Source organism: Coturnix japonica, chromosome 1 (assembly GCF_001577835.2).
Source record: "Coturnix japonica isolate 7356 chromosome 1, Coturnix japonica 2.1, whole genome shotgun sequence".
Taxonomy (NCBI): domain Eukaryota; kingdom Metazoa; phylum Chordata; class Aves; order Galliformes; family Phasianidae; genus Coturnix; species Coturnix japonica.
The window spans coordinates 81,796,800-81,818,282 of record NC_029516.1 but is presented as its reverse complement, the minus strand read 5'-3'; the positions used below and the strand labels follow the sequence as shown (position 1 = coordinate 81,818,282).

Here is a 21,483-nt window from a genome sequence, read left to right as displayed (position 1 = left end):
TTCCCAAAGTATCTGGGCTGTTCCTTGGTTTGAAAAGGCAGTTTTCCTTCAGAGGGGGGTTGTTTGGAGCTCTTAAGGTGTATAGTTATCACAGAATCGTAGGGGTTGGAAGGTACCTCTAGAGATGATCGAGTCCAACCCCCCTGCCAAAGCAGGATCCCTACACCATGTCACACAGGTAGGCGTCCAGGTGGGTCTTGAATATCTCCAGAGAAGGAGACTCCACCACCTCCCTGGGCAGCCTGTTCCTTTCCCTAACATCATTAACTGTATGTGCATTTGGAAAAAGTGGACATGAGAGCACAAGTGCTCAGTGGTAAGCACAGGAGAGGTCACTATAATTAAGCATTATTTTGCTGCAGAAAAAAACACAACACCCTGAAGCATCTCAAGTGTTAGAACATATTGCTGGTCCATCTTTATTAGTACACCACCCTGTGTTAAGCAGCAGTTTTGTTTTTTTTTTCCCTTTTTTTTTCTTTTGCATGATCATGTATGACAGGCTTCACTGTGTATCATTATATTAGTAACCAAAGGCAAAACAAACACCATTAACTCAAAAATAACCACCAGTACCGTAACTTTTATTTGCTAATAAATATCTTAATAAACAGGCTTACCCCATCTGTAAGACCTGATAATGCCTCTTAGGAAATCATAGAAAAATAAAATACAATAATAATCAGTAACTTGTACTTTGTACAAAAATCTTATTATGTTGCTCAGCAGGTAGCTTTGCCAAACCCCATATTCGTTCTGCAAAGAGATGGCATATGTAATGCAATTCACCTTAAAAACACTCTAATGTTGAGAGCTGAGCATTCTATAACACTATTAACTCGTAGGCATGCCAGCACATGAGAATTTACATGGAACATCGTATTATCATAGGAGTAGAATTAAAAAATGATAACGCCACTTTTTAGAAAATAACAACTTCACTTCTAATGTAAGTTCCCCTTGGGTCTGCGAAATCAGTATCTTAAGGTTTTTATTTCATGGCTATTCCTGCAATTTTGTTATAAACTGGTTAAGAGATGGAAAGAAAACTGTGGTTGGAGCACGTGTGGGAGATAAACTGCATGAAAAAAGGCTGTTCTGAACAGCGGGGCAGTCACAGCTCCAGCTATGGAATGTTCAGTCTCTCAGAATTAGTAGACCTCACCTGCTGTGTGCATTGTGACACAGGTTCAGTCTGATGAATGAAGACACAACTCAGAGGCACAGTGCCAAGGCTGCTTTTCTGTGAGATGGATGGTGAAGGTTCAGTTACAGGTAGTCATCATTATGCAAATATATCTTGGTGAGAAGAAAAAAAGGCAGCTGAAAGTCAACTGTGATCTGGGGTCTTTAAAGAAAGAGTGGTTACCAGAGTACTGATAAGAGATCTGGGCTGAGGCCATGGTTTGTCTGTAAAATGGGTTGCAAGTATGGATTATACTGTTAATTTTGAAGCTATCTACCTCTAAAGTTTTGACATGGCTGCTTAAATATACAACGTGTCTGTCATCAAATAGTTATTCATATATACAAATACATTGATACATTTTATGGCTATGCTAGAACAGCAGACTATGAGAAGCAGTCATATTCAATTGTGTACAATCTAATTTCACAGAAGAGATCAAAACTTCTTTAATTGATATATGTTTAAAACCAACACAGAGAAACTGAAGCTATCCTGAGGAAACGTACTGACCACATTGTGTCCCAAGAGAAAACAAAAGCTAATTTTTGGAAGATAAACAAATATTTTTCTCATGACGAGAAAGTGAAAACAATTGACACCGACTTGATAGATGAAGTTTGATTTGCTAGAAAGTAAACAATTGCCTTTCAGTAAATATGGTTTCCTGTCTTCTTTTTTAAGCCTTTTTTTTTCCCTTGTTAAACTGCAGAAGCAATCCTGAGGAGTGCAGAGTATCTGCTGTTGTTACTGAAGTCTACAGGAGTTGTACCGCACCAAATAAGAGCAAGCCTCTTTTGTTACTCTTTGGGTTTTCCATCACAACTTCACCATGGATGATGTAACTGATAACATAAGGGAATTTTGACAATGGAACCATAGCTCTAGGTAAGAATAACATATATTGAAATACTGACTGAGTTCAATTCCTTCACCAGATAACCAAGAAACAACTTTCTCTGCTCCTATCCGAAATAGCTTTCTTCCTCATGGCGAAAAGTCAGAATAAATTGTTGATACATGACATTAAAAATACATATGACCAATTGAAACCAAACGATTTCTTGGGGAGAGGCTGATACAGAATCATGGCTGCAAGTTTTAAAATGTTTGTGTTCATGTGTTGGGTATTTTAGAGAAGTATGGTTTTCTTGAACTATGGAATTAATGAAAGAGTCTAGTAAGTAGTGTAACTAGGATGGTATTATTTATTTTATTTGCTGCTGTGCTATTAATTAACTGGCAAATCTCAAACCTTACACTGTATTGCACTAGGAGTATGAGACAGAGTTTGTTCAAAGTGAAAAACAGAGAGAACTGCTGTTATGAAGGAGATCATATTGTATAATGCTGTGTGTTAAAGAAGAAAAGAGAGACAAATCCTACAGATAAATGTTGCATTCTTTGTTGATGGGGAAGGTTGTTTTATCCTGGATTTAAATCCAGGACATCGGGAAAATATCTAAGAAATAAAACCATTTCTATTACATACTGTAGAAATTCTGTTAGATTAATAGGTTTGTTTTCTTGAGCCAAAACTCAGTGATGGTAACCCACTGCATATAAAACAACAGTGCAACAACTGTGTTTTGTACCTTGCTTGTGCCACACTGAAGGTAACCATCATCTTTTTTGACACATTCTTGAGGTAGAAGCATTGTCTTCTATGATCAGTGCACTCTCTTTTCCCTTATTAAAGTAGAACATCCATTCCATACAACTCCTGGGAAACCTCTGGTCCCAAACCTTGTTTCAGTCCATTGATAGTTACTTACGGATTTAAGTGATTTTGGATCATGCCTCAAATGATCAAGCTAGTCTCAGCCTGGAACCCTCAAGAAAGAAATGAAAACTCTCATAAAGTAATTTTTAGTAATACATTTGAATGACAAGACAGCATGCATACTAATAAATGTTGGTTCTCCAACAGCAAAACAACTGTGACAGTAGTAAAATGCAGAAAGGGAGAATTAGGAAAGCTGTCTCTGTAAGATAGGGCTTCATCCTACTGCCAATGAAGCATCCTACTGACACTGAAGCCAGTATCAGACTGTTAAGCTACAACAAAACAGTGCCTATTGACAATGAAACTAATTCCTCACACAATCATGTAATTGTTGCTGGAATTAATAATAATAATAAAATATTAATATACTTCAACAGAATGTGAAAATAGTAGGTGATTTAGAGTAGAACCTTCCCAAGACAAAAATGTAATTGCGAAGTTGGCATTCAGTAGCTAAAAGAATCTATAGATTTGAAACACTGGCTACATTTTTTGCCTTTTTCATCTAATCTCATATAGTGCTTAATGAATTGTATGAATCAAACCATTCAGCTTGCTAAAAGATATTCTTGCTTCGCTTCTCCTTCTTTTTTGCTTCTCCTTGTCACCTGGAACTCAGTCTGGATGAAACTGAAAATGTGGTGTGTAAGCAACTCTTGACTAGACAGCTCTTCTTTTTACTGTTCGCTTAGATTCCTCTCAAAAAAGCCAGCATGCAACAAGAAGAGAAATTAGTCCTTCAGTTATATGTCTAGAAAATAAAACTGTGTCTACTGGAAGTTCTGATCTAAATTATGACAACTGTACCTTTTTTCTTTGTCAATGGCTGGGCCCAGGAAAACCAGCAAATAGATTTTCTTTTCTATCACTGCTCTAGGGGACACTCAGAGCATTATGCTGTGCTGATACTATAAAGATATTCCCCTCAATGATTCAGTGGGCAGTTTTTCACAATCAGAAATAAATAATTGGATTCCAATGCAGATGTTCCCTGATTTTGGTTTTGCAAATCCTAGCAGTAAGGTTACCCTCCAAACAAGGCTCCAGCCATCACAAAGTTCACAATACAGACAGGTAGATTTCTTTGAGATTTTGAGTTATCATTCCCAGGGCTTTGCCTGATCTGTGTGCTGCTTAGTAGTTCTTCACTGAGTTGTCAATACTGAGAAGTATCAGTATTTATGAAATTGTAATCAGCTTGCGTCTTAGAAATGAATATTCCCCAAAACTTGTATGAAACAGGAGGTTTTCTCATAATAACAATGAATGTGGTGGACACTCAAGGGAACCATATGTTGAACTGAATTTACTGAACTGCCTGATTCTGCCTTACAAATATACTGTAAGGGTTTGGATTTGCAAGCATTTAGTGCCTAACTCTACTCATGTAAATAGTTCCATTTCTAGCCAGCCTCTTCGTCTGAATTAAGCCACACAAGCACTGAACTGTTTGCATATTCAGATGTTTCTGAACATGGTACAGTACATACATTATTTCTGGGACATACGTATAGTTACCAACTAGTCAAGTACTCGGATATTTAGACATAGTTGAAAATGTGGGACATGAACAAAGCAGAACAGGTGAAAGCTTGAAATGCTTTTGAGAGTGATCTTATTAATATGCTTTTCCACATCTTCAGTGCCACGCCTTAGCCTTATTAATTTCAGTTTCATAGTTTCATAGTTTCATAGTTTCGTGCGGGTTGGAAGGGACCTTAGAGATCATCGAGTCCAGCCCCCGGGATTCGAGCCTCTGTGTAGCAGAGCGGCACTTCTACCACTTGCGCCACAGCAGGGATTCGAACCCCGGGCCCCAGTGTTGCAAGGCGGCATTGCTACCACTGCGCCACCGGGGCACACACAGTTTAATTAGACAGGTATGAAAAATCAGATAATATATTAACCCTTTGCGGAACAGAGATGTACTTGTGAAATCTCCTGTGTGAAAGTAAGAAATACTGATGTAGAATATTCAAAGAAACGTGCACACAAACAGATTTCACCATGTGGAGTGGTGTTGTTTCACATTTAGATATGGAAATTTATTTTAACCTACTCGTTTTTTAGCCTTCTGTTCTTACATTCATCATTTTTTGTTTTTCCCTTCTAAAATTCAATGTACCTTTTTATAATATATACTGGCAAATCATTACTCACATTCCCTTGAATTTGTCCCACATTTTAACCTCAAAAGAGTCTATAAATGACAACTTAAAAGAAAATCATATATATACTGTTCATCTTTGGTGACTCCAGCAGAGGTACTCAAACTTTTTATAGCATGGAATACATCAAACTAAAAAAGCTATTTTTTTTTCCCCTTTTTTTTTTTCTTTTTCTTTTTTTATTTTGTCTGCCTGTGAAGGGAGGAAGAGAGAGGCTGTCATCCATTTCTAGACAACAAGCCAAGGAAGCTTGGGAAGCTTAAAATTTTAAGGGCCAGTGGAGAAGATCAACCCCATTACCATTATGGAGAACCAGATAATTAATTTATGTATGCTTGAAAAATCTCAGGCATTATGATATACATCGTATTTACAATTCTTTATATACACATCCATATATTTCTTATATCTATTCTGTACTCAGTATCTCCTAGTCCATAATCTGAGGATCTATGTACAACCATAGCATTCACAGATGAGCAGTGCACAGTATATGATGGGAGAAGATCTTTGTGGACTCTAAAAACATGGAACTGTTTTTATGCCGTTTCTTTTGTTTTTGTTAGAACTCCTTGGCGCAATACAGACAGCTTTTTTTTTTTTTCTCTCACCTTATTCTAATCCTTTGAGATTTTTCCCGTCTCTTTTCAGTCCTGATTCATTGGTCTCTGAGAGATTTCAAGATCACTGCAGTACTTGGAGTTATCCCAACCTAACAGATCTCTCTCTTACTATTAAAAATAAAATAAAATAGTACTGTTAATAAAGAAAAAAAAATATTATCTTTGCAATTTACTCAGGAAAGATCAATTACAATTAGGGAGCAAGGGCATTCCTAAAGAAATCTGTTTAACAGAATACAGTACTCTTCAACCATGCACAAATGCCATGATAAATGAAGTATCTCAATTTTTAATACTTTTCCTAGGAGATGCAATAGACCAAAACCTTTTTATTAATACTATTTTGTTTCTATAAAAGATGTATTAGACTGGATTAGAAGTGAGCCCTCCTTCCCAATCTATGCAGTATATATGCCAAGATAGACTGAGCCTGTGAAGGGGTAGTTACAGGCATTGTGTGTTCACAGGAGAAATTTTCAGCTGCCAGGATGAGTCTTGCAGAACCATTCATTCAATCAACTGAGTTACAATAACTGAAAACATGCTTGAATTTGCAATGCTGATACCTGAAGTGCAGTAACTGGCCTTCAGTGCATGTTAAACGACATTATACACTTCCTTATTTTGGTGGCTGACATAGTTCCACAGGGTCATTCTCACATGGGAATTGCTGTGGTAAATACCCTCTTACTAGGTACCTCCACAGTCCCAGCTGTTCCACATAATCTCTACTGCACCTGAATAAAGGGCATCTTCTTGATATTTATGACCCATGTTTGGACTCTCTATGAATCTGTATTGAAGAAGAACTTCATAGAGCTGAGGATTAGGCTCAGTATATCTATAAACATGGAAAATTGATAGTGAGTCTTACAAGTCTTAAAGTGGTATAGTATGAATCCTGTGTCAGAAGAAACCATCTTCTATTTGGGGGAAAATTTTCCCCCAAATAGGTCTCAGGGTTCTGGGTTTCCATCACATGGGGATGGCTTGAGTTTCCATGTTAAACTGATGACTGCCCCGCTTGGTTGCATGAACATTTAAGATGCTTGTCAGTCAACTTGGGAAGCACTGTGGTCAGCATAAGATGGACAACTAGGTAGTACACATGTTGACCAAGAGATGCTAACCCAATTTTCTTGCCCAGCAAAGGCCCTCACTAAAGCTATCTTCTGAAGACTTAACTTGTGCAAAGGCAGTGATAACAGTACAGATGGATTTGTTCTAGATGCATGACTGCCAGGTCTCTTAGAAAAGCCTGCACATGGATATGACTTGTAAATAACAAGCTTGGAACTGTTTCCTTATGTCCATATTTTAATCATTTTTTTAGTGGGCTTGCATATCATGCGGTCTTTATTTCATGAGTTTCTGGTGAGTTCTTTTAGTCATTAAACACTGTGCAGTGTTTTTAGATTTACTTGAATATGTTAAATTTAATCAGTAACTGCACACTATGATATGCAGGTTAACTAAATGAAGTAATTTTCACCTGAAGAAAGTATTCCCTGCAATAAGTAAAGTTAGCTGAATTTCACATTTATACTTGTGCCTTGCAAAAAACACCATGTTTGTTTGTTCTTGTTTTTAAATGAACAAAAAGATAAACAGCCATAAATAACACTAGCATTTTCCTTTGTGTTGAATAAAATGGAAGAGTAGGGTTAGAAACATAATAAGAGCAAATCCAATGTTTCCAAAATGGAATTAAAGTAAATTTGATCAGAACAACTATTATAAAAGTGTCACATTGCACCACCAAAACAAAAAACTCAAACCATATAAACCCAAGAAAGCCTGGATTTATAATGTTTTTAATAAATATTCTCACTTAAATCCCTTCTTCTTTTCTTTCTGGTTACCCAAATTCTTATTCATATAAAAAATAGATCTGATTACTACATGTTTTTCTACTGTTTTTATATATTATTTGAAAATACATTTTCAGTAGTGTGATAAATTTGGAAATTAATTTCCATGAAATATATCCAGGTTGTGTGCATGTAACACACTGCTTTGTGTGCACACTACCAAGAATGAATAAACGTGCAAAGGAGAATTTAAAAGTGAACACTTACGGCCTGGTCTAGTTATGAGACATTTTGAAACTCCATTAACAAATAAAAGACTCATATCTCCTCAGTAATAAATTTAAATGTGAGAGGCTCCTTTCACAGATATCACATTGATGGCCATAAAATCAATGACTGGCATAATAGAAAATGAAATAATAAAGGAAAATCAGGTCTTGAATTACTCTGTGATGTTGGTTTATTTTTAAGGTTTCAGGTAAGTATGATTTTATTTCTCTAAGGGAACTCTTCCAAAAAAAAACCAAAAAAACAACAAAAACCAACCTCTAAAAACTCAGATTTGGAACTGGGGGAGAACTGATCAAACTGAGGTTAGTGGGACTACCTACGCTGATAAAATTATCTTTGTAGCTAAAACAAGACTGGCACTGCCCTTCTTTAAGCATGCTTATCAATTTGATATCTCAGAAAACTGGTGAATCCTTATCTTCTGAAAACTCTTTCTTCATTTAAATCTGTTGTTTTGCTTTTTAACAGAAGAAAGAAAATTTTCTGCACTTCACTACTGGTATTCCATTTAAACTAATGAAGTTCTTCCAACATAAGGTAACAACAGTGAATCAGGCCTAGCATGTCTTACTCTGTGAACCATTTGGAAGCCTAATCTTTTCTGAGTTGCTTTCTGCTTTTCCTTCTTTGCCACCAGTATACAATGGTAGCCTTTTTGAGAGTCAGGAAATACAATTTGATTTACAAGCTGTAAATAAAGCACTAAATATCATTATGATTACATAACGTAGTTAATTCATTTTGATATACACATATATTATAGTAATTACCCAAACGCACAATTTAACTGAAGATTAGTAATGTTTAAGTATATCGAACTGCCATGTAACTTAAGAATGTCCTCCAAACTATGTATAAATTAACAAAAGCATCTGCACCCAGTTTACATGTGACATGCATGTAGATCTGCGTGAGACTTCTCCAGCTCACAGACACGTGCTTGTGTCCCTGTTCCTAGCAGCGCATGTCTCATGCAATAGTTTGGAAATGTAGCCCAGCACATCTGTGTAAGCTGTCTGAATAAAACATGAAAGCTGTAAATCTTACAGAGGTACAAATATTATGTTAGGCCTTTGCAGCCATTTTTCTTGCATGTAAATATGGCTATTGAAGAGTTCTAAAAGTAATGATCTTTGATGTTGTTTAGGAATTTGTACTAAATGAAGATCTGGCCCCCACAGAAACCAGAACTCCATTTCAGCAGAGTCTGCTTTTCACTTCTAAAAGCAGTCAGAAGTAGACTCAAGGCAACATATTATTACACTGCTGTCCTATGTCTCCTTTTCTGCCTATGCACAATAAAACTGAACACCACAGAGTGTAACTTCCAGCATTAGTTTGTGGCTATACCACTACCTTCAATTAGATAATGCTACAACTGACCTGCTCCAGCACTGCACTGATGGTTGGCTCTCTAAGTCTACTACCACTGGTGAAAATGACACTTAGTTCAAGCTGCGGAGGCCTACATTTTTGGAACAGAAAACTTTCTGAAGTCTATGTGACCACAGTATAGCTGACAACCATGTTTTACATGTAGTTATGGAAACATTACAATCAGCTTTCTAGTGACAATTTGCCACGGAGTAAAGGCAAATGCTGACTATTCAAAAAGAAAGAAAAAAAAAGAAAGAAAAATATCTAGGGCTGAATAAATATTCTGACCTTGTCTAAAATTTAAAGCATAAAAACTGTCGAGTGCTAAAGTAATTCAGAATCAAAGACCTGAAGATAACAGCCAGATTTCTCTCACTGTCCTCCCAATTCCAATACAATGAAAACTCACTACATAAAATCACCTGTCATTTTTGCAAACTATGCTCACATTTTGAGGCACCGGCTTACCAGCATTTAAACTATTATAAAGTAATGTAACTATAGGACCCATACATTTTAATTTAATTAGAAGATAAAATAAATATTTATGTGAAACTTCTTGATTGCACATTTGGTATTGGAAAGTTACATGGTCACAGAACATGAAAGAAGTCAAATACGTTTTGATCTACCAGCAAACTCTAAATACATCGATAAAGAAGCCACACCAGGCCAAATGGAATACTACTTTCAAGTAAGTTTGTGAAAGTTTCCCAAATACTGTTATACAAAGTTACACATCCATGCTGAGTTGCTGAGTTATTATCCATCAATGTGTAGCAAGTCTCGTAGTAGGTCAGGATTTTATTGGCAGATAACTGACGGAGGAACTATGCAGTGTGATTAAAAATTCCAGTTTGGAAGCATTAACATAGAAGTACTTTTGGAGTCTAACCAGAAGACTGCAGTTCTTGAAGTCGAGAAGAGCAGAAGGGAAGAATGAGAATATATTCCGTTTTAGAAATGCTGAGGCACAAAACACAGTTGATTCTAGTACTTTCATACATGAAATCCTTTCTCCTGTATGTGCATCATGTGTAACCGCAAAGTCTGTAAACTGCTGACTATTCGTCTCTGGTGTCCAATGAGTACAACTCCAATTCTTCTAATGTCACTGCAAGATAAAAAGTTTCATCATGGATGCAAGTATAGTAAGAACTCTATCACACAAAAGCATGTAAATATACGTTGAATTGCTCTGCTTAAGGACAGTTTACTTTCACAAGTGGAACATTATAACATACATTAGAACATACATTAACAGCAAATGTTTCTCACTCATACTTGCACAGGATCAAGGCTGCTATACTCTTAAAGTCCTGAGGTTGAAGGAACTGAAGCTGTGCTTCTGATTATTTGGGGAATGGTGGTGTTTGGCAGTTCTCTAAACATCACTAACTGCAGTTCACTGAGAAAGATCAAAGAGGTGGCGAAGGCAGGAAACTTTGGTATCATCTTGTCAATTGTACAGACCCCACAATGGGACATGGCATTGACACTGTATGTCTAGACAGCCTTAAAAATTGTTTTAAGATATAGGTGGTAAAGGAGCCAATAGCTGGAGGCATGACCCTCTTGAGCTTCTAATTTGCAGGTGAAGATACCTCACTCCATATCCAGCAGATGAAGAGCAACTAGATAGCAGCAACTGCTGCTAGGATTAACATTCTCCTGGGGAATAATACACAACACTTAAGATCAGCAGGGACTACGTACAAGATACTGAACATCTTGGAAACTAAAAAGAAGCAGCTAGAAGAATAAACTTTTACAGGTGGAGTAGTGATAGAAATGCAGGAACAGTGCACAGCACGTATCAAGTACAGACAGACTGATACAACTAAGAAGCCAATAGCCCAAGAAAGGTTACATGAAGAAAAAGAATCTTTCAGAAAGCTGAAGTTATCTGAGAAAAGGAAAAGAAAATAGAAAGGATGATAACCTTAGGAAGATCATCTGTAAGAACGCTGTAAGGCAGACAAACCCACTTGAGGAACAATCAACCAAAGCCCCTTAATAATAGAGCTTGTAATAAACCCTTTTCTGTTGGTTTTTTTTTGGTAAGCTCACAGGATACAAGAAGCCAGCCAGCGCATCTGTAGAGTCTAATTTTGATTGGTATATAAAAGAGCACTGAGAGACTGATCGCTGTAGGCTAGGAGAAGAACCCCTTGAGAGCAGCCCTGCGGAGAAGGACTTGAGGGTCCTGGTAGACAAGAAACTAACTTTCACTTAACACTTTCAGACAGAGTTTGGATTTTGGATGGTGCTGTGTGGGGCCAGGAATTGGACTCAGTGGTCATAGAATCATAGTCTCGTTCGGGTTGGCATTCCTACCACTGCGCCACCGGGGCACACACCAGGTCCTTGTGTTCTTTTCCAAATCAGGATATTATGTGACTCTATGATTGAGTAGATGATTAGGAATGAATGGGAATGGAATCAAGAGCAAAATAGGTAGTATCAGTATGCTACCATACTAACCCATTGTTTCTCCAAACCCTTATGTTCTACAGTGTTTTCAGTGTAAAAATGGAGTGAAACTGAGGATGGCTGAAGAAAGGCAGCAAGGTATGGAACAACTTCCACCTGAAGAATCGCTTCGACTTGATATTCATGGCAAAATAAAATTCTACCACTGATTTCAGCAGCCTGAATAAAAACTGATATCCCAATGTTTAAGGACACTCACTGCCTGAGCTTTACTAGTGTGTGGTATGGTTACAAATGAAACTATCACTCCTAAGTTTCCTGATTGCTACTTTCTCCTGCATTATTTTGGTAAAAACTGTATTAATCTTCTATTAGCTTAGATAGGAAAAGCACACATCACAGTCAATCACTGCAGTATGCAAACAAATTCAGATTAGCCACTACAGAAATAATAGATTGCATACTTACTCAATACTCATTCTTGAAACCATATCCAGAGTTGTGAAACCTGCTGCCATGAAGTTACTTTTATATTGACCCATTTTTATGGAGTCCAGCCAGTCACTAACTGAAACAAACAAAGGAAATTCTGGAACTTCACCAGGTGAATCTGGCATTCTGAAGAAATAAAAAGCAAAGGTCATCTGAGCAGTATAAAATGATGCTTGATTCATTCTGGGAGACATTATTTTTAATAAAAGGCAGAAGGAACGAATGGGGAACCTGAAATATAAAGGTCAGGTCTTAGCTGAGGTTCTCTTTAACCCATTGTCTAAAGCTTATGAATTATATTCATCTACAAATTCGTACTTCTTAAACAACATATTTTTAAAAAGCACTGCAACTCAACAACAAACAGGAACAGGCCACTCCTGGTGTTCCTACTGTGACCGCGCAGAGTCCATTTGAGGATCTTTCATGTTTCAGGGTGATAATTGTTTGTACATACAGCAGTCAAATTAGAAAGCATACAAAATTTAACCTGAGATTCCATTTAAAAATAACAACATACTACAAGATAATTGTTCTGAGAAGTAATATCAATAGCTCCTTTTTGCTATGCCATTATGCAGTGGGAACACTTGATTATAGCAGCTAGAAATCGAAACCTACAAAAGCAAGAACATTTTGTACCTTTTCTTTTTATACAGAATTATACAGAATAGTAAATAAAAACGAATAATTTAGTTTCATTTCTATTTCATTTCTTTTCCCTAATATTGTGCCACTGAAATGGAAATAAAAAAAAATAAAACAATAAGGGACATATATTTCCAGTCTTCCATTGTCTACCATGCTCATGAGGTCTCACAGCTTGCAGAGACTTCATATTTTGTGTAGAGAAAATGTAAGGAATAGGATGCAGAAAGAACATACAGCTGTGTATAAAAGCTTTATGACAGCCTTTAAAAAGAAGATAGAAATTATTTTAAAGAGTTTTTTTTTCAGCAAAAGCCGGCTAATGTTGTCAGATGGGATATAGCTTGCTTACAACACACCTTGGTACATTAAGATGCTGAGTTTCAAGCATATGTATTTGAATACATTAAACACGTGTATTTTCATTTATATAATCAGAATTATAGAGAGATACACAAACATATACATAAAGCAAGAGACTACTAAATCTAGCACATGGATGGTGAGGCCTACAAGGCACAGTAGTTTGTGGTGGATAAAACAGCTGTAGCCTACTTTAGGCTTTCCTCATAAACACACCCTTCAACCTTTCAACACAGCAAGATCCTTAATCTTTTCCCTGTTACTTATCCAAGCCGTATCAAGAACTTTTCATCCTCTTGAGGTTCTTAGCAAGACCAGGCTGGGTAATGAGAATCCATTACAAGACAGGGGATCTCTAAGAAAGTGTCTTCATAATAAGGTGAATTTCAGCTAATGAAGACAGAGAGGACAGCTGTGGCTTCACCGACTTCAGTTGCTACACATACACAGCTTAGATCACTCACCACATGGAAACTCACAATGTGTTTGACTACAGCTTCATGTCTCTTGTGGCTGCATATATTTCTGTAATATCATTTACTAATAAAACTTTGGACAATACTATCAAGAATTTGATAGTGCAATATATTAGTTGAGCACCAGTGCCATTCTTCTGCAGATAATACAGATTATTATTATAATACAAAAACCTTTTGCAACAGTGTATGAGTAAAACAAACCTCCAAAGGAGGTCAAAAGTACCCCCATATCACGACATGTTTAGCAGATTGTCACTCTCCTCCACTCCCACCTGTAACCACCTGATGACAGCCACTATAGCATATGCAAAAGAGGGTATTGAAAAGGGTCTTACACAAGTACGTCCTCCACTAAGGTATGAAGGGTGCTTGGATTGCGGATCAGTTTGTCCAGGAAGCTGACAATATCACTAAATTTTGGGCGGTGGTTCCTCTCTTTTTGCCAGCAGTGAAGCATGAGCTGGTGAAGAGAAGCTGGGCAGCCCATGGGAGCTGGTAGCCTGTAACCTTCTTCAATAGACAGTATGACCTGAAGCAATACAATACATATGATTACTGAGCATTAAACATTAAAAGGACAGTGTAAAACTGAACATTAGAAACCAGTGATAACAATGATACAGACACCCTCACTCCATGCACTGCCAGAACTTCACTCAGAAAAACAGGATTCTCAGTGAGACTGATATTCTCCACAGATGGACTCAAGGGGAACATCAACCACAAAAGTGCACCCCACGATGTATGGTGTACATGAAGCATTTTGTTGGCATATGAAACAGTGGGCTTTTCTTTAGGCTCTCTGAGCATCCAAGAAAGAGGAAGGAAAGATTAAGTGCATTTTCTTCTTCCACCTGCAGGTTGATGTGACAGAGAATGCATTCACAGAGCCACAAACTAACTCTTCATCTCCACTGCATAGTGGGGCAATCTACTATTTGTATCCTGACAACACATTAATTTCTGGCAGTGTTGCAATACAACACAATACAACACTAGAAATGTACATTGGAGCACCTGGCTAATCTACTTAACATAAGATTCTGCTCATCTTTGGAATTCAGCTAATTCAGTCAATGTCCCACACAGAATTTCAGCAAAGCACACCATTATTTTGTGCAGCTTTTCTCAAAACAAAATAACAAACAAAAAAAACCAACCAAAACAGCAACCATCCAACCAAAAAACTAAATAAAAACCCCAAACCAAATCAAACCCTGAATATTCAAGTTGCTAGTGATAAAATATATGTATATGTATTTTGTTACCATATATACTCCAAAGTGAATAAAACTCTGAGATACAGCAGATATGAAATGACATGTCTTTGCTCATGATTAGGAAAGAAACAGATTTATGTCATACATAAAGCACATGCATGAAAAATTACATTTGATTGGAGCTTTGTTTTCAGTAATGTTGGTAATAAATAACATTGTGTGACAGGACAGTAGCAGTATGATATCAAGCAGCAAAACAAAGTAAGGCCCCTGAAAACCTGGCAGGATTAATTCTGTGTAAGTTTTAAAAAGCAAGAGGAAACATTATTAGGTTCTGAAATGAATGATGGCAGCCGTGGGGATGTTGACAGAAATGACAGTCTTGCCTTCCTGTTTGTAAAAGAATGGAAAAATTATATGCATTTGATCAAAAACAAAGTGAAGAAAAAAGCAACCCAACCCCACACACGTTACCCTTCCACATAAGAATCCAGCTAATGTTAAACATTCTCTAAAATACAAATGATTCAATGCAATATTTATAATAATACGGTGCACTTATGAGAAACATACCTACTGCATTTATACCTTCAATGCTTTAAAGAGACATTTATCACTTTCACACAGATGTATGTACGTGCTGCAGACATATTCATGCAGCTGGAAGGGGGTACATTAAGCTACTTACAGCAAATCAATGTTTTATAGCACTAGCTGTAGCTTCAATATATTCAGTCTCATTATCCCAGAATATATCCTTGTTCTTTTTGAATTCTAAATTAATGTTCTTGGCTCTGTTTAGCAATGCCTAGTGCTTATGCTGAAAACATTATGCAAATAAATAACGGTAATGAAGCCACATTAGGACCTCAGCTCCCCTTTATGCTATGGCAGAGAAAGGTACATGAATTCTGTAACTGTACACAGCGGGGTGCTCGTATTTTGCAAAATGAGGTGACTTGATCCTACAGTATACAGCCCCATGTGCATGGGCAGAAACTTGTACGCATGATAAATGTGTCTCAACTCCATAGAAAAATGGGTTTCTATGGGGTAAGCTTCAAAGCCATCAGTGTCAGTGCTAGGAATGGAATTTGCCCCAGAGATCTCTGCATTCTGTGCACCTGTGAGTGCTGACAGATTGCATGCACACAGATGGGACTTGCCATGCACAAACAGAGGTGATATCTAGCATTAAATTATAGGGCTATATGGTGATGCTTCCACCTGCCTTCCTGGATACTTCTTTATTTCCCCAGGATTTGCTTCAACACTCCAAAATTTGGGTTCCCAAAATGGATGCTCTTGGAAAATCCCCACCAGATTGCTGGAGAAATGTTTCCTCAAAGCCCTCCTACCACTGAACGTGCTCCCAGATCGCTCCTGTTACAGACTCAGGATGGGTGAAATTCAGTCCCACATGCACAAAATGTTATTTGCAAAACTATCAGAAACGCAGTATCTCAGGCAGACTGCCAGAAGTGGCATCATAAAACCCAGGTGCTCATTACATTATGGGGTATACAGCATAGGTGATACTTGTCATTGCTGCAGGAAATGCAGATATCATAGTCCTTATGTTTAATTCTACTCATTGCAATTGATGCATTTCTGAAATGTCTTCTGTTTTTAAGGCAGAAGAATAGCTTCTCTGCTTCTCCTGTTCATATGGCATTTGTTTGACATGACTATGGAGAGTGGCAGAGGAATTTCTTCTGAAATAAATTATTCATGAGGAAAAAAAATGCAACCACAGTTCTGCCGACATTATATTTTCTCTGACACACTCTATTTCACGGTATCTTTGAAAAAAGCAGGTACAGCCCATTTTGTTTCCTCTCCTGTTCAAAAGGAACATTTTTATATAAAGGGAAATGCCAGCTGTTACTAGAATAATTATAATTTCTCATTAATACAAGCATATTTTAAAAATAATCTACAAATATTGCCTTATTAGTATCCCAGTGAGGCAAGTATTATTTTTAGAGCCAAGGAAGTCGAGTGGATGCGGAGAGAGGTGTTGAACACTGCAGTGGGAGTCAGGTGTCAGAGGAAGAACTGGAGCTGTTTAATTCAGTACTCTCTACTCTGCTACTTGCACAGCTCCTATTTCTGAACAGAGGAATTAGATACCCAAAAACATGAGAGGAGAAGTATGACATTTTTGTGCATAACATATGATTGTCAAGATTATATATTTTAATATCCTTTAAAAGGTATTTTTCCTCGCCAGCTTGAAGGTTGAAGAAGCCCCACAAGACAGGGGCTCAGTGTCTGTACCTACAAGAAGGATACAGCAAAAGCTCTAGCGGTCAATGCTAAGCCTCTCCATTGTTGGCAAACCAACGTCCCATTAATTTCAGCCAGAAAGTAGAACATCAGCTTTGTTTTAGCACATACCAAGCCTAACATAAAGGCTTTTGGTGAACGTGTGTTGGGCATGAAGAGAAGTAAAACATTCCATACTGCAATTGGTTTCTTTTCAGTGATGAGCATGCTTAAAACTCACAAGAACGTCTTGCGGGTCAGCACTGAGGTGAGAAAAACAAACAGGGTGTGTTTATACATGTAGATCTTTTTTGTCAGGTGAGGATATAAACTCTAAGGGAAAGGGAGCTTTTTTAAAGTTAACATAACTTATTATGTATGTGCTCTTTAATGCTTAGGCTTTTAGGTTTATAAAGGGGAACAGTCTTTTTATATACACCAATGACATTAACCATCAGAGTTTGTTAAGCACGTTTTATCATTTTTTTGTTTGATGCTGGAATCAGCTGTGAAGGTCAAACTCAATTTAATACAAAAGTGGTCTGAAAAATGCCTATGGACTTCTACGCAAAACTGCATTCTTAAGTTTCAAATTAATTTCCAATTGGAAAAAAAAATGGCATGTGAAAATAAAGCTAATAAAGCCATAATCATTACGATAGTTTCATTATTATCAGTAATAAAGTCTTTGCTTTTGAAAGTTAACTGGCAGGCTTTCTAATGGCACAGAGACAGAAGGAGGCCCTGGGGGACACTGCCCCTCTGTCCCTCTGACATCTGAAAAATCTGCCGGAGACAGAGGCAGCTGCTTGTGCCTCATGGTACTAAGCCAATCCCAGGTGCTGCCAAGTGTATTGAAATCTGTGGATTCAGGGAAATACTTTAAGGTAAGTTATTATTACTATTGCAAGAAACTACCATTAACTGTAAGGGCTTTTATTCTGTTTGGTACAGTAGTTTTCTTGCCTATTGATTGCAATCCATTGAATATTCTTCATTTTTTATTTATTTTTTTCTTTTTTTTTTGAATGCCATAGTTCTGCAACATGCAATAATTTATACAGAGGCCTCTAACAGGTGTCCCAGTAGACTTTACTCACAGCTGTTCTACAAACCAAGTGCATGGAATATAAATCTTCCATTCCTCACACAAGCATTATCAAGGCAGGCTCTCAGCACAATCTGTTCATCAGTACACTAGTTTCCTTGGAAAGTTCAATATCTTAGCTAATGTTTATTAATTAAGCAATAAGACATGACAGACTGTGCAGCAGCCCTAATTAATAGACATCTCTGGTGCCTGCCACCTACCTAAGAAGTGCATTAATCAGTACCAACACAGGTCTGAAGTGACTTACCACAATAATAAAATGGTTATTTACTTAAACAAGAACATTTCTCAAAGTTAATAACATTTCGAGCCTCTACATTATACTGTGTACAGTATTAAAAAATGTATGAGAGACATTTTCAAACTCTGTTGCCTAAAGTTCAGCTTCTAAATCCCTGCTTAGGAATATAAATAGAGGATGCAAAGGTGTTGAGCCTCACCGCCTTGCAGCAACCTGATGGGTACTTGTGAACTACTGCAGTCTCTGAAAATCAGCTTGGGCTTTTTTAGGTGACAGCTATCAGCTTTATACTTCTCTTTGCTACCTGTGCTTTCATTTTTGTGATGGAAGGGCTACACAAGAGTCCCTTGGCAGAAGCAGTTTGGCCCCTCTCTACTCATCTGCTCATTTCCCCTCTAAAAGGGGAAATATAGGTTAGATGTTAGGAAGTTCTTTACTCAGAGGGCAGTGCAGCACTGACACAGGCTGCCAAGAGAAGCTGTGGATGCCCCATCCCAGGAGGCACTCAAGGCTGGGTTGACTGGGCTGTGGGTAGCCTGAGCTAGATGGGATGCTGGGTTAACTTTAAGGTCTCTTGCAACCCAAGCCATTCTACAACTCCTTGTGATTCTATGATCTGATGGAAGGTGTACACACGTGGCAAGGAGGTGCAGCATCACACAACACTGAGAGATCTGCTGCTGCTGTTTCTCCCTTTGGGTAGGGATGGGCATATAATTTGACATCATGTTATGCATGTGAGAAACGTATATTTAACTAGCAGCTGCTGCCACTTAAAACACGACTTAGCTGTAGTTCAAAAAGTGAACTAATTTCCCAAATTTGTTTAGAGAGAAAAGCAATTTACAAGGCAGCATGAGAAAAAATAGCTGAGACCTGAGGATTTTGTAGTGTGAAAACTTCTGGTGCTCTACAAAATCCTGCACAATTCAATAAATAAAGAAGATTTTTATCAAAACACAGTTCTCAGAAAATAAAGTCTTGTACTGTTAGTGTTGCCAGGTATTTTGCAGAACGTTGACTATATGTATGCAAGCCCATACCAACAATTGTTTGTATAATAAATCTTACATGAATCTATTTAGCGCATGCCTTTTCCTGTTACTTTTCCTGCCATCTATACAGTATCAGTAACCTTTGGGAAAGTCCTATTATTTCTTCAAAATAAGCTCATACAGATTCAGGAAAACTTACTGTACTGAAGCATATCCCCCCCATCCAGTGAAATAAGCTTTACAATATATCTAATAACCTGAAATTTCCCAATGGCACTTAGAGTCACTAAATGTATTTAGTAAGTCACAGGTACTTGCTGTTAACATTTCAGCATCCAAAGCCTGTGGGCAGGGCTCCAGAGTAAAGGAGCCTTTTTCACTGTGCATGGGTGAACAGCAGGGAGAACTCTCAGGAGTCTGCACTGTTAGCATAAGCAGCATCCATAGGGTCCACATCATTATTCTGTGCTAACAGATATTTTGGATGTACGAGTGATTAAATGTTGTTATCCTCCTTCTGTAGCAGAATATTTAATATGCTCTAAATAGATGGGTCACTAATGAATCATCGTGGTTGGCACAGTCTTGAATAAATTGCAGGTTCTGAAAGAAGGAAGAGAACAGACCTGAGGCCTGATTTAAAGATAGGGAAAGATGGGTAAAAGAATTTGTGTTGTGTATGACTCTAACCTGGCCACTTGAGTTCTTTGTAAGTGCCCTACAAATCATTTGAAACCTTCTCCAGGGAGGTCAATAGCAGGGCCATATGGACTTGGGAAAATTTCCCTCTCCCACTCCTTCCATATCCAGTTGGGAAGAGTTGGGATATTGTCATGTTTTGTAATTTTTGCTATTGGTATCTCACATCATGACATCACGTGGAGCACAGAGAAGAACTAAATGTCCCAGAGGACTTCATGGTCAGAGAGGGAAATACATCACGGAAGCTATGCTGGCTCTCTCTCTCTCACTGCCTGGCAGCGGGTGTGGGAGTGCTTCCAAGCTGTGCGCCTACCATTGCAAAGTAGGCTTCTCGGTCTTTGGAAAGCTCTCTCTCTCTGATTTTACTTGATTTATTAGCCTCAATTTCATTTAGATTGTATTATATTGTGTTATCTTGCATTCCAATATCATAGTAAAATAAGATTTTCCTCCATAGATCGTTGCTGCTGCTCTGTTTCCTTGAGCCCATCTCCCTACCCCTTCCCCCTTTTCCGTTCCTATTTTTGAGGTCAGGGGACCCATGGCCCTACTGCCCCCCCCACCCTTGTCATGGACATAGATCAATCTAGATAACTCCATGATGGGTAGTTACTGCATCAGGTAACAAAATCACTAATAATTTAAACTGCGGTGGATAAAAAGGCATTCTTCCTTTTCAACATTTACTAGAATAAGTGTTCAGTGTTATTAAAGTAAACATGTTTTAATTGGGAAAGCTCATTTAGCTGTGTGTTTTGCAGACATTTCAGAGGAAGGTATTACTTTGTTAAGAGAAAGGACTGTTGGCCTTTGAACAGTCTTTAAGGACTTATAATACATTTAATTCTTTAAATTCTTAGAACTTTATAATGCATTTAATTTATAAAATGGAGAATTTGCAAATATATTTTTTCATGGCAGCTTAACCTTTACTTCTTCAGCATTTATCCATGAGCACCTACTGAAGGTTACCATCAGAGTGTAATGGAGATAATGGGCCAAATTTATTATCAGAATAGTTCCGGAATTCCCTCAAATTTTGATTTATAGCTTAGCTGAGAACTGCATCAAATTGCATATCTGATGCAGATTCACAGGGGTTTGGATGAAAGCCATATGTATCTTGCATCAGAATCTGGCAAGCTGCCTATGACTCTGTAATATGTCTTTAATCCTTTGGATGAAACTCATCAAGGTATTAGTAATAGTGCGTCAAGTCCTCAGGTTTTATAAATTAACTATTCCACTGATGGAGTTAGTTATACTGATTTAAATAAATCCAGGTTCCA

General features: G+C 37.6%; 1 protein-coding gene and 1 long non-coding RNA gene across 8 annotated transcripts in view; one reads left to right on the top strand and one right to left on the bottom strand.

The window, feature by feature from the left end:
- The first annotated feature begins 394 nt into the window (after nucleotides 1-394).
- On the top strand, nucleotides 395-11,929 carry LOC107321731. Of its 3 annotated transcripts, XR_004309172.1 has the most exons (3): nucleotides 395-2,074; nucleotides 5,341-8,402; nucleotides 11,759-11,929. It is a non-coding gene; the product is annotated as an uncharacterized LOC107321731 (long non-coding RNA). The 3 variants fall into 3 exon arrangements; XR_004309174.1 differs by lacking the exon at nucleotides 5,341-8,402; XR_004309171.1 differs by lacking the exon at nucleotides 11,759-11,929 and having other exon boundaries at nucleotides 5,341-8,736.
- The window catches only part of LOC107321707 (ephrin type-A receptor 6), a 438,332-nt gene continuing 422,145 nt past the window's right edge, over nucleotides 5,297-21,483 (bottom strand). For 4 of the 5 annotated variants that reach the window (XM_015878874.2, XM_015878893.2, XM_015878910.2 and 1 more), the window contains 3 exons: nucleotides 13,993-14,186; nucleotides 12,144-12,293; nucleotides 5,297-10,356 (listed from right to left, as the gene is read on the bottom strand). In XM_015878874.2, coding sequence (XP_015734360.1) covers nucleotides 10,242-10,356; nucleotides 12,144-12,293; nucleotides 13,993-14,186 — 459 coding nt within the window. In that variant the 3' untranslated portion in view covers nucleotides 5,297-10,241. Of the gene's footprint in view, nucleotides 10,357-12,143; nucleotides 12,294-13,992; nucleotides 14,187-17,750; nucleotides 20,096-21,483 lie in introns of those variants that run through there. The other variant, XM_015878904.2, reaches the window with a different exon arrangement.